Consider the following 12,373-nt stretch of genomic DNA (forward strand, 5'->3'; position numbering starts at 1 on the left):
GAGATTTTTTTTTTGAAGAATCTGTGACTTTTCAATTTTGCTTTTAAGTTCCAAATTCTTGTAAGTGAAAATGGAATCTGTGAATTTGCCTTTCAATTACAAAGCATGATCAAAATTCCTCTCCCCTGACATCTGCTGTGTTTTTGTGGGTAAATAATAGCTTTCAAGCTTATAAAAATGTAGGTTATCTTGTACAAATCTACTTGACCTTAAGGTTAGCAAGTAGCCTGGTAAAAATGTGTATTTGTTCTGTTGTTCTTGTTACAAATGTGCGTGTAAACTGTATTTAAATGTTTCAAAGTTTTCTTTTTTTATGTTGGAATGATTTTCTACAAAGGCTTTAGGGACATATTAAATCATGGCTTCTGGTTTGCCTACTTAATTGGCTGTTTCTGTTAAGCTGTTGATAATAGATCTTGGGTTCTTTGATTTTAGTTCTGATTTAATAATTGCATTAATACTTTGGACAATACATATTTAATACAACTGTATCTTACCAGAAAAGAAGTGTGAACAGTGCTTATGTTGTTATGATTGTAAATCCTATTGTAGTTTTAATGACAATGCTCTGTGTCAGTGGACATCAGCATTAGATGCCGTGGCCTCTGCCAGAAAATGCAGCTCCTGTTATTTTCAGAAGTGCAGTGGTTTGATGCTTGGTCAGTGGATGAATGGATGCAGTAAAAACTGGAGGGGAAAAAAGCCTGTGAATGATGCAGTGTTCAAGTAGGGCCACAGAAGAACCTGTGACAGCATGTACTCTTATTTGTATTATGGCATTTAGCTGTAAAACGTGCCAGCAAATGATATATTCATGTATGACAGTTCTGATTTAATCATTATTCTAATTACTGTAATGTTTTATATCTTCCAGGCACAGTTAGTTGATCTCAAGTCTGAACTGACAGAAACCCAGGCGGAGAAGGCAGTATTGGAAAAGGAAGTCCATGATCAGCTTTTGCAGCTTCATGCTGTTCAGCTTCAGTTACATGCCAAAACTGGTCAGAATGTTGATTCTGGAGCTATTAAGGCAAAACTGGTGAGTATGGTGGTTTGAATGGAGGTTTGTACTCACTTCTCCTGCCTGAAGCACTTCCTTGTGAGTTATGAGTAAGCTGATTATGCATTTTCACACTGAAGATGTTGGAAAGAGTTAACTCTTTTGCTGAAGAAAATTTATTGTTAGTGGTTAGGGACTATTAAAAATAATAAGTGAGAATAATAAGTAAGAATATAAGTTATTTTTACATAATTTTTTTCCTGGGCAGTTGATTAAAGCAAAGTAAGAAAATACTGTGATGGATTGTAATGCTTTTTATGGCAGCAGAAGTTGCAAAAGACTATAGATTCTAATGTAAAAACAACACCAAATTTTCACGTTATAAAAAGGTCTAGAGGGAAAAATCTTCATGCTGTAGCTGTACTCTGATAAGAGCAGGAATGGAGTTGTTTTGCCATGCAAAGAGATGGTAGATGGCATCACAGTTCTCCCTCTGTTGTACTTTTTTTTATTCAGAGTGCTACAGATGCTGTCCATTGTTACATTCAACATACTGTCATAAAAGACCAGTAGACCACTGATCATTCTGAGAAACTTAGACCTTTCAAACATGTACTGGAAAATAACAATAACTTAAGTGTGGAACGAATGATATCCAGAGTATAGCATACCTTGTTACCATCCACAGCACGGATTCGTACTCTAATACTGGTGCTTTTAAAATTAGGAAGTGGGGTAATGCTGTCTAGGTTCTGGTTTCTAACTCTTGGCATAATTCAAAGATTACTCATCTAGCTGTTTTTAAAATTGCTTCACAAGTTGCTTCCAAATAACAAGTCTCACCATCTGTGAAATGTTAAATTAGTCTCTGCTATTTTGTCCTGTTAATTAATGTAAAATAAAACACAGTAATAGGCTGTCAAGCTCAGAGGCCATCTAGGCTGTTCACTAAATAAGTCAGTCCCAGATTGTTTCGGTTTCAGATCCAAAGGCTGTAATTGAATTACAGGTATATTCTTATGTCTACGTATTTGCTTGGTATAAAGAATGATATTTTCTGGATTGTCTACACATAATTTATTCTGTATTGAATTATAACTTATGTGTGATAAAGCTTCTTTAGAGCCATTATTATTTGGACATGTAAATAAGAATTTGTTAAATACTACCCACGTGTTCTATGTGTTAGGCTTTACTTTTACACAAAGCAAAATTCTTAGCCAACCCAAACTAATAGTGATTTTCATTCCCAAATTTTATTAGTGAAACTTAACTTCTGATTGACACAGTCATACTTGTAACGTATTTATTTATTTTGTTAGAAGCAGTTTCTAAAGATACATTCAATCTCTGTGCAGGTGACCTCAGTCTGTTTCAAACAGCTAACAATAAGTACATTTTTCTTGTATTGCTTCAGATTTTATCCAAGTTGAAGCTGAATTTTCTAACAGCCCAGGCTGGTATAGTCTCCTTATTTCCACGTAGTTCCTTTTTTTTTTTTTTTTATAAACCTAAAAAGGGGGCTGATCTTTTGAGGTTTTTTTACTTTGCCATTTTTTTATAGTTTTAATGGAGAGAAGCTCACTTTTAAACTGTTGTAGATACAGAAAACTATAAAACTTGTAGAAGTTTGTAAAAGGTGTAGCTTGAGCAAGCAAAATTGAACTTTCTTAAATGACAATCAAAATGAGAAGTCTGAGTTCTGGATAAAGAAAAACTGTCATGCTGACCTTCAGGCAGTCAGAAGCCTCCAGGCCAAAGAGGGACTGTGTCAACCATGTATGCAATGGGAGAGTAAAGTTCTCTAGCAGTTAATTTACTGCTTTCTTTATTTAAACTACAACCACTTTTCTTTTGTGTGTGGACTCTTAGTATGAATATAGGCACTACTATATACTACTATAGGCTTGTAGCTTGTGGTGTGTTTGCTTAGTCTGAGCACAGTAAGTTTTTTAGTATGAGAATGACTTTGCATAATAGCTTTATTTTCCCATGTTTAGCAGTTCATGCATCTTTTTTGTTATCTCTCATCATCATGTAAGTTACTGTTGAAAAATGTATTTTGTTACACTTTCTGAAAGGAAAAAATCCATGGTCAGTATCAAGTACTATATTATAGAAGATATATTTTTCTATGATTCTTTCAGAAAACTGCTGTATAGCTTATCCACCTATCAGTTGAATGGCTTAAACTTCACAATAGCCCAGCAGTGAACTACTGTCCTCTCAGTCAAATATTACAGCACTTCTCGCGTTATTGTGCTGTTCGTTATAATTCTTAGTACTTTAGGAGAAAGTATTGTTTTCAATACTATAATAAATATAGGGTGTTTTTAATGACAGTCACAACAAAATATGAAAATTACTACTAAGTACAATTACAGCAATCTGTTGCTTTTTTTTAATTCCCTGTAATGAAATGCACAGTCTGCTGGTAAATTTCTTTTGAAGTAGGTCATTTACACTAATGCATTTTCTTCAAGTTCTAATTACTTGTTTCTCTAATTATGGAACTCTTTTCTTCTGTCTTAAGTCTGTCCTTTCTGTGGATGAAATGGTAAGTATACTGATTGCCCCCTCCCCATTTTTTAAATGAGTGCTTTTGTTTTGTGCAACAGCTTATATATGTTGGCCTCAGAAACTGGTGAAGCAGTTCTGTTTTGTTCCATCTTCCTGTCAGTTGGCAAAATGCTATGTAAAGAGCTCTCTTTGCAGTTTTTGTTTGTCTTTTCTAACTTTGGTGCCAATTTCTGTATGTATATATTTATTATTTCACAGGTAATATAAGGTGATAATCTAACAATGTGGTATTCTGACAAATGATTTTTGCAACTTATCCAACAGTCTTTAAGGTGTTACACAATTTCTGAAGCAAAGCATGAGGCACCATGTGATGGACTGTGTTTTATATACTATATTTAAAAGAAAAATTCTAGTAGTTCTTTATTTTCTCTTTCTTCAGTTCTTTTTATGGGTGTGATTTAATATACGTCATATACTTAGCTGTTTAACATCTTGTAGATAGAGAGAAGTGATGCAAAGTTAACCTGCCTTTCCCCTTTTATTACATTGGGTACCTCAACCTCACTATCATTACTCCTTGCTTGGTTTTTTTGGAAAGCCACAGGGCATCTGCTAGCTGTAAGCTTTGATCGTCAGCGTGGCAGTTGTATTTTTGTTTTCTTCTTGTATCACCAGCAGAAAATACAGTTCTTTCTATTTACCAAAACCTCTTCAATACTATCAGCTGCAAACCATAGGCTTTTCTTCATGTAGTGATCAATTGGAGAGAGTCCAGTGTCTTCTGGGTCACAGAACAGCAGTCACAGTAATGGAGAAAATAGGAAGAAAACTTTTGGGGATCATGTTGTTCCTTGCATCTTAGATGCACCATTTAAAATGCCTTACTCTGCATAGGAAAATAACATACAATTTTCTGTTAAATTTAATTAAGTTTCAGGGAATATTACTGGAAAAACTCAGTGAGTTCTTAAACTGACTACTTCATAATACCTAATTAGAAAGTGTTGTGTGTGAATAACGTACGTTAATATGTCTGCTTCAAATTCTAGTCCTTTTTCAAATTTTCAGGAGTCCTAAAAGAGAGTGCTTCTGCAGACAGTGGGCCTCTATGGTTCCAGCATCTGGATGCAGTTCTGGCAATACGTATATAACTGAAAAAAATGCCAGCTGTAGACAGACTCTTCAGCTACTGTAACATTAGTATTGGGTCTGAACTGGGACAATTCTTATAGCTTAAGTATGTGTCAGATGCAGCACAGTGTTTTGGCACTTGTGAATTCTTGTAATTGCCCTCTAGCTACTAGCAGTAGATAGATGTACACTAACATAGCCCAGAACCATCATTACAGCAGGGAGAATTAGGATAGTTTTAGAAACTATTGTTTTTAAAATGTAGATTAGCCAGAATTCTTGATTTATGAGTGTATTCTGCAGGTCATAAAGAGATTTGTTGGAAATAGTTGGGGTCATCTCACAAGACAGCTCCAAACCCAAGACAGAGACCACATGTGTCTTTGTGTGGCAGGTTTTCTAATGTATGTATCAAGTCAAGCTGGATGTGAAACTGGGTCAGTATGAAAATCACTTTCAGGCAATCTTTGTTTCACAGTTTCTGAGCAGTGTGCTGGGCAATTCTTGGCTCATACATACATATGTGTAATGTACTCAATTCATCTAACCAGATACAGGTGTTTAACAGATGAGAGAGAGTCAATCAGATCCACAGTTGTCTTTCTGGCAAAGAGCTACAAAAGCTGACATACCTGTTGTGGAAATGACTCTTTTCAGTTCCTATTTAACAACCTCGTTTAATTGTTCAAATTGTGGTAACACGATCTGTATCTGTTGTTCTGTTATCCACATTTGGAGTAGTGAATAAGTATATTTACCTTTCTTAACAGATTTCTCTTGCCAGTTCTGTAAAATTTTGTGTCCTGTTGCTTCTTTGGGAGCACCTCATGGTTTTATTCGTTTAATAGTGTAGTTGATTTAAGTGCCAAGAACACCTTTTAGGTACTTTAAATGTCTGTAAAAATGCATTGTAGTGTACTTAGTTCTTACTGCATTTTTCTGTTGGCAGCCATAGTTAAAAGGGAACAGTAATAAATCCTCTGTCCCTACTGTTTTTCTAGTTTGCTGAGTTTTTTTTCTTGTTGCTTTGTAAAAGAGTGAGAAAGCAAGATACAAAAGATACAAGTAATCATATGCACTCTTCCTGTAGCTGATTTAATGCGATAATATTGAGTTGAACATGCTAATGCTTTTTAGTTCCAGTGATCTGGGTTTTAGAAAAGATGACAACCATGCATTATCTGTATGTTTGTGATGGAGCACTTATGGAAGTAATTCTTATTTTCGTAACTATTTTTTCATGGAGAGGGGCAAAAGTAATGAGGGACGGTAGATTTCTTTTCCTTATCATCATTATTGTTGTTGTTGTTGTAATGAATTTGTACTTACATCTCTTTTAATTTTGTCAGGGTAGGTACCATCGTATGTAAAATCTCTGGCTTTGTTTTTGTGGTCTTGTGAGTCCTAACTTGGAAATATCCTTGGCTGGGCATTTCTTGGTTGTTTGCATGATAATAGTGGTCATTTTGAGAACGTACAGAAGATTTAACCATATTAAAAGCACATTAAAATATGTAAATATAATATTATCAAATTAAAATATTGTGTGTTTTTGTACTAATTTATTTTAAAAGTACTCTGTTCCCTCTCATTGGATGAATCTCCTACCTTAACACAAGAAAAAGCAGTAATGATACTCTCTACATTTTGCCACCTACTTGTGGCAAGGGGAAACACTGTTGCTTATTTTAGTCTCTGGACTTTAAGCATGTATATGCATATTGTGCAGGAGTTATAAGCAGGATAAAAATAATGTTTGGAGCACAGTGTTGAGTTCAAGGCCACCTCTCCTCAGAGGTAGCTGCAGTGGCAGTCACTTTTGTTCCTTCATGTCCTAGAAGGAGAATTACTTCACACACCCTGGTGTGCAGAAACAGTAAGTGCTCTTCTTTTATCCAAGTTGGTAATAATTTTGTAACTTTATTATTTTTATTTTTTAAGGAGAGAGAACTTGAAGCTAACAAGAAGGAGAAAGTGAAGGAAGCTCAGTTGGAAGCTGAGGTGAAGTTGCTGAGGAAGGAGAATGAAGCTCTTCGTCGACACATTGCTGTTCTTCAGGCTGAGGTTTATGGAGCAAGATTGGCAGCCAAGTACTTAGATAAGGAACTAGCTGGAAGGCATGTAAAATCAGTCTCTGTCCTTAGCATGAGTTTTAGTTGGTGTTTTATGACTTGTTTAATACTGGAGAGCATTTAGCACAGTGAGTCTTGTTCTGTGGCTGGCATTTCTTAACACCGTGACAGTATCAACAAATAGATATTGAAGTTACATTTTTTAAGGGTTAGAGAGACATAAATAAATGCCATAGGTTTCTTGAATCAGGCTTTTACTTGTTCACTGTCTTCTTCACTGCAACCAGTTAAGTGTCTTCTAATAGCATTTGTTGTTTTAGACCATGTTCATAACTCCACTATTAATATAATAGTGACAATAATGAAGCCAGTCAAAAAAAAACATTTGAAAGATTTAGTTTTTCTTTTCTTAGTAAATAACTGTTATTTAGTGAAAAAGCCTTCATTACTACATTTTTAAGAATTAGTTATACTGTTTATTTGTAAACCTTGTTTCATTCTGTAATTGTTAGCAAGAAAGAGAAGTATGTAGAGGTATGGTCTAGCAAGAGAAGATTCTATGACGTGTATCTAAAGTATACATGTAGTGGCCTCTAGAAACTGCAACATATAACTGTGATAGCTCAAGCGTGGCAATCCTGTTAAAGTAATGTCAGTTACACTGGTTTAAATTTGGCCGCATATGAGTGTGATATTTCTACAACATAACTGTGATAACTGGCAGTAGATAACTGTAATAAACTTAGCTGCACACGATCCTCATCAGCGTTAACAGCACAGTGTTACAATTATGCTCAGATTCCTGAGCTCTCCAGACCCACTGAAGTCTGCAAGGATCCTCACACAGCAGGGAGCTCATACTTAGGGCTGCGTGTGCCCAGGCCTGTGTGTTGGGGTGGGCTGGAGATACTATTATGCTCAGTTCAGCATCTGTCTTAACTGTTATATTCTTGTATTGTCCATCTAATTGCCCATTAATTTGCTAGTTATATTTGTGTAGCAGTTCAGCAATGAATAAGTTCTTGTCTTGCCGTAAGCACTATTAAATACATTGTACCGAATTGGCAGTTTGAGGCTTTGTTTGAGGGTCCGAGAACCTTGCTGCCATTATAATTACTTTTAAATTTCCTCTTTAGAATTTACATTACTTACTCCCATCTATTATGATTTTTTTTTAATGAAAAACAAGAAGGCTGCATAATGCTTCTGAGGACAGTCTTCAGTAGGTCTGGTAATGGGGGAAGCCCATCCATTTACTTCTGTTATTTGCAACTTTGTGTGTACTTTGTGTCTGACACGTTCTGTCAGTCACACAAATGGTCATTTCTGCAACTCCTTTTGTTCTCTTCCTTTACATCCCCAGAAGCAGGTCCAGAGATGAGGAAAAGTCTCATATTTAGGGGAAGAAACTAAACATCCTTCACATTAAAAAGAGGAGCCATATACTTTTTTTTTCCTTTTGAGTTTTTTAGATTTTGTGGATTAGAGGAGCTGTTTACAAGCCAGCTGTTTAGCATGCTCAGCACTGTCACAATTCTTTGCACAGCACTTGCATTAATCACTGCATGCTGGAGCCTGATGGAGTGTGAGTTGTACAGTGCACTGATTTTAATTTACACCGTATTGTGTTGTTTATTCTCTTTGCTGTTTGTAGAGTTCAACAGATTCAGTTACTGGGCCGAGATATGAAGGGACCTGCTCATGACAAGCTCTGGAATCAGCTTGAAGCAGAAATACACCTTCACCGTCATAAAACTGTTATTAGAGCTTGTCGAGGTCGGAATGATCTGAAACGACCAATGCAAGCACCACCAGGACATGTAAGTTGAAAGGGCAGCTCATTTCTTCAGAATTTCTGACGTTTGTAGAAAAAAATTACTTCATTTTTGTTTGTTTTTATTTTGAATTTGAGTTCTTTTAACTATCACTTTTATATTTATGTAATTATTTTATGTCATAGAATGGTTTGAGTTAGAAGAGATTGGTACAGACCATCTGTTCCCATACCCGTTTATTTTCTCCAGTCTGAATAACCCCAATGCTTTCAGCCCTTCTTCACAGGAGAGGTATTTCAGCTCTTATAATTTTTGTGGCCCTCTTTTTGACCCACTCTTATTCTGGAGAACCCAGAGCTGGATGTCTTAAAGGACAGATCCATCCTGAATAGCATGCTTCCATAAATTGCCATGAAAGACAGTTCTACTGCCTTGCTGAGGAATACTCAGTACTTTTGAAAATTGAGTCTCTGCTGTGTGTGTGTAGTATTTAACATATTTTCAAAATAATGGCCTGACTTACTTAGAGAAACCACGAAGAGTAATGTTTTTAGGATCAGATTGAACCAAAATTCTCTTTTTTTTTTCCTTTTAAGGCCAGATAATCTTACATTCTGTCAAATAATTGTTTGTTGGTTTTCCTCCAAAAGGTACTTTCTGTAAGGCATTTCACTGTGTGTAGCCTTGGTAGACATTGTTTTATCTAGCCTAGCACATGAACTGATAATCTCTTCATTCAGTGAACGAAACCAAGCACTTTCAGGAAAGGACATTACTTTGATTGTTCTGTTCTAAATGTCTTAGTTGTTTAGCTGGGTCTTACTGCTAATGTTCTTAATGGCATGTAAAATATGTATTTGTATGTGTGTGTGATTTTAAGGGTATGCATAACAGCAACAGCAAAATAGATAACTGGATTTATTTATCTTCTTTTCTAGCCTTGAGTTGAATGGCTTATGACGTAGTTTGTTTTTAGTATAACAAAAATAAAATTAAGCAAGCAAACCCTCTCATGGCACTGTATTACATCTTTTGTTTCATTAGCTTTAATTTACAGTTTGTCATACAACATTTCAACAGTGATCAGCATTCCTTTATGTAGTCCCTTTATATTTTTTAATATATGGCTGCTTTTGGAAGTTATGTATATTATGCTTCACTCATCACTGAAATAACTGAAATAATTGTTCTTGTCAGAAGGGCGTAGTGAGAAACCTTTTTTATTTCATAGCCTCTCTCTAAGGGGGCACTCAGGTTTGTCTTGCCCTGTGCTGGTCTGTTGCTGATACAGTGTCTTCCTGGAAGTAATTAAAAAAAAATCAGGAATTCATCACTTTTTAGTTCATGTGTTTGTATCTACACTTTGAGTTTTTATGTGTTTTGTTTTGTTTTTTATATCGAACTAGGATCCAGATGCCTTAAAGAAGAGTCAAGGTGTTGGTCCAATCAGGAAAGTTTTGCTAGTTAAAGAAGACCACGAAGGACTTGGAATTTCAATCACAGTAAATGCTTGCATTTATTTTCCATTATGAAGTAGAGGCAGTTTAAATTTGTACTTCATAAAGTATTGAACAATGAATATATTGTTAGAACACAACAAAAAAAAAAGCATAAGGTTACACAATGTAAATTTGTAACGTTAGTTGTATGACTTAAAAGAATCCAACTCATTTTGATAGATTATGTAATCCTTAAATTTATGTAAAATTTATGATTTCAATTTTTATCTTGGGCTTGGGCCCTAAATTTGGCATTTGGCCTTTCTTCTCCAGGGAGAAGAATTAAGTGAAACATCTCATGCCATCTACTAAAGTATTCTTTTTGTCCAAAGCATTCTTTCTTATTTTCTGTAATAAAAGTTGAAATAAGCACATTAAGAGCAGCTACTAGAATGCTGATTTTTCTGCCAATGCACATTTCAGCTAATTAAAATTCTCGTTTTCTATAGGGTGGGAAGGAGCACGGTGTTCCAATACTGATCTCAGAAATTCATCCTGGGCAGCCTGCTGATCGATGTGGAGGGCTACATGTTGGTGATGCTATTCTGGCAGTAAATGGAGTTAATCTTAGAGATGCCAAACATAAAGAAGCTGTAACTATCCTCTCCCAGCAGGTCAGTGGAAACCTGTTATCCACAGGCATATTTATGCTCTTCCTTTATTCTACCTACTGAATTACCTTGAATTTTAATGTTTTCAGTCAGACAGGATATTATTCTAAGCCATGATAATTCCTGAAGCTCTATCACTTTATGCTGAATCCTCTTGTGTCCTAGCATTTATGAGAAAAAGGCTGGGTCAATACCCATTCAGTTAAACCTATGTCTTGGTCAATGATTCTTTAGTAAGGCTGGTGGAAGGCTTAAATCTTCCAATAGAAATAATTGTTTGGTGATGCCTGTTCTATTCCTTTATGAGTGTACAGCTCCAGCTAAACAATGTTTCTTATATGTTTTGTGGTCTAGAATCTTGTTGCTGCACGGCTTCTCATCTTCAGACAATAAGTGCATTTGAATTTATTTGTCATTTCGGTTTTATTCTAGAGAGGTGAGATTGAATTTGAAGTAGTGTATGTTGCTCCAGAAGTTGATTCAGATGATGAAAACGTAGAATATGAGGATGAGAGTGGACACCGTTATCGTTTATATCTTGATGAATTGGAAGAAGGTGCAAATTCAGGTTCCAATAGGAAAGAAGTAAATGTGGACGTCAAACCCTCACAAGGTAAACTTTCTAACAAGTGTTGTGTTTAATTCTGAAGTCTCAGTGTGCAAACCAGTTTCTGGAGAGCACTGTTCTTGCATTAATCATAACGTTCATCTTCTGTTAGTTCAGTTAACCTACTGGTAAGTTGTCTGTTCTTCTGGTTGGTTGCTTACTTGTTGCCCTGGTTTACTTAGAACAGAACTAACTGGATTAATTTGTGTGGGTTTTGTATTGATTTTTTTCTTGATCACTTTTTCCCAATTATTTTTTCCTGACTAGGCATCATTAATTCTCTGTAAGTCATTATTATTTTATTTTATTCTATTTTTTTTTCATTTATATATATTAGAGGTGTGAGGAAGGAGTTCACGTTTTCCCGTGCTCGTATTTTACTGCAAATATGTTAGCTTGTATTTTAGCAGCCTTTTCAGGGCGTTTTCTAGTTTATGAAATAAATCTCACTGACCTACAATTCCCAAGATGGCATCTCTTCCTTAAATAAAACTTCTTTTCAACTTGCAGTGTTTGATAAGAAACCAAGTATTGATGGACATGAAAATGGAGACCTGGGGAATTCAGTTGAAGCTTCATTAGAAGATGCTGCACCCAAATTAACCCGCTCTGCTGAGTCTTTATCTTAAAAAAAACAAACAAAAAAACCAACTGACAGATCCCATCTTTGGGAACAATCAATAATCAATATTGTCTGCTCCAGGTTTGCGTATATATAAATGTAGGTCATAAGATGGTAATTAAAAGTCAAAGGGAACTGTTTCTGTTGCCTGGAAAAAAAAGGCAGTTACCTCAGGGCTTCATTGTGAGCAATTCTAAGTGTGGAAAACTGTCTTTTGCGTGACACACAATGGCTACTTAACACATAGCATGTGAAATGAATTTCCTTTTAATAATAAGCACCAAAGCATGGGATTTCTAAAACATGATAACCTCAATACCTTCAGCTTTTAATTTCATTTCTATCCACAAGGAAAGAGAATATGACCAGCTTCATTTTAACCCCTCGATGTTTTAAAGGGACAACCAGTGTTCAGCTTGTTGTGAGACAAGCTTTGACTCTGGAAGGTGAGGGGGAATTGGACTGTTGCATACCTGAATTTTCCACTTGGAGATTTTGATTTCTAACTTTTCAAAAATAACATTGTTTTATTT

The 12,373-nt window shown here is 35.6% G+C and overlaps 1 protein-coding gene across 1 annotated transcript in view; it reads left to right on the plus strand.

Annotated features, from left to right (window-relative positions):
- The window catches only part of GOPC (golgi associated PDZ and coiled-coil motif containing), a 25,449-nt gene extending 13,076 nt beyond the window's left edge, over nucleotides 1–12,373 (plus strand). Inside the window, 8 exon segments of the mRNA XM_065734478.1 lie at nucleotides 875–1,039; nucleotides 3,534–3,557; nucleotides 6,596–6,771; nucleotides 8,381–8,546; nucleotides 9,908–10,003; nucleotides 10,450–10,614; nucleotides 11,044–11,224; nucleotides 11,729–12,373. Coding sequence (XP_065590550.1) covers nucleotides 875–1,039; nucleotides 3,534–3,557; nucleotides 6,596–6,771; nucleotides 8,381–8,546; nucleotides 9,908–10,003; nucleotides 10,450–10,614; nucleotides 11,044–11,224; nucleotides 11,729–11,847 — 1,092 coding nt within the window. The 3' untranslated portion in view covers nucleotides 11,848–12,373.

The sequence above is a fragment of the Cyrtonyx montezumae genome, unplaced genomic scaffold (assembly GCF_038088225.1).
Source record: "Cyrtonyx montezumae isolate F1298 unplaced genomic scaffold, pur_monq_1.0 scaffold_0, whole genome shotgun sequence".
Lineage (NCBI taxonomy): Eukaryota > Metazoa > Chordata > Aves > Galliformes > Odontophoridae > Cyrtonyx > Cyrtonyx montezumae.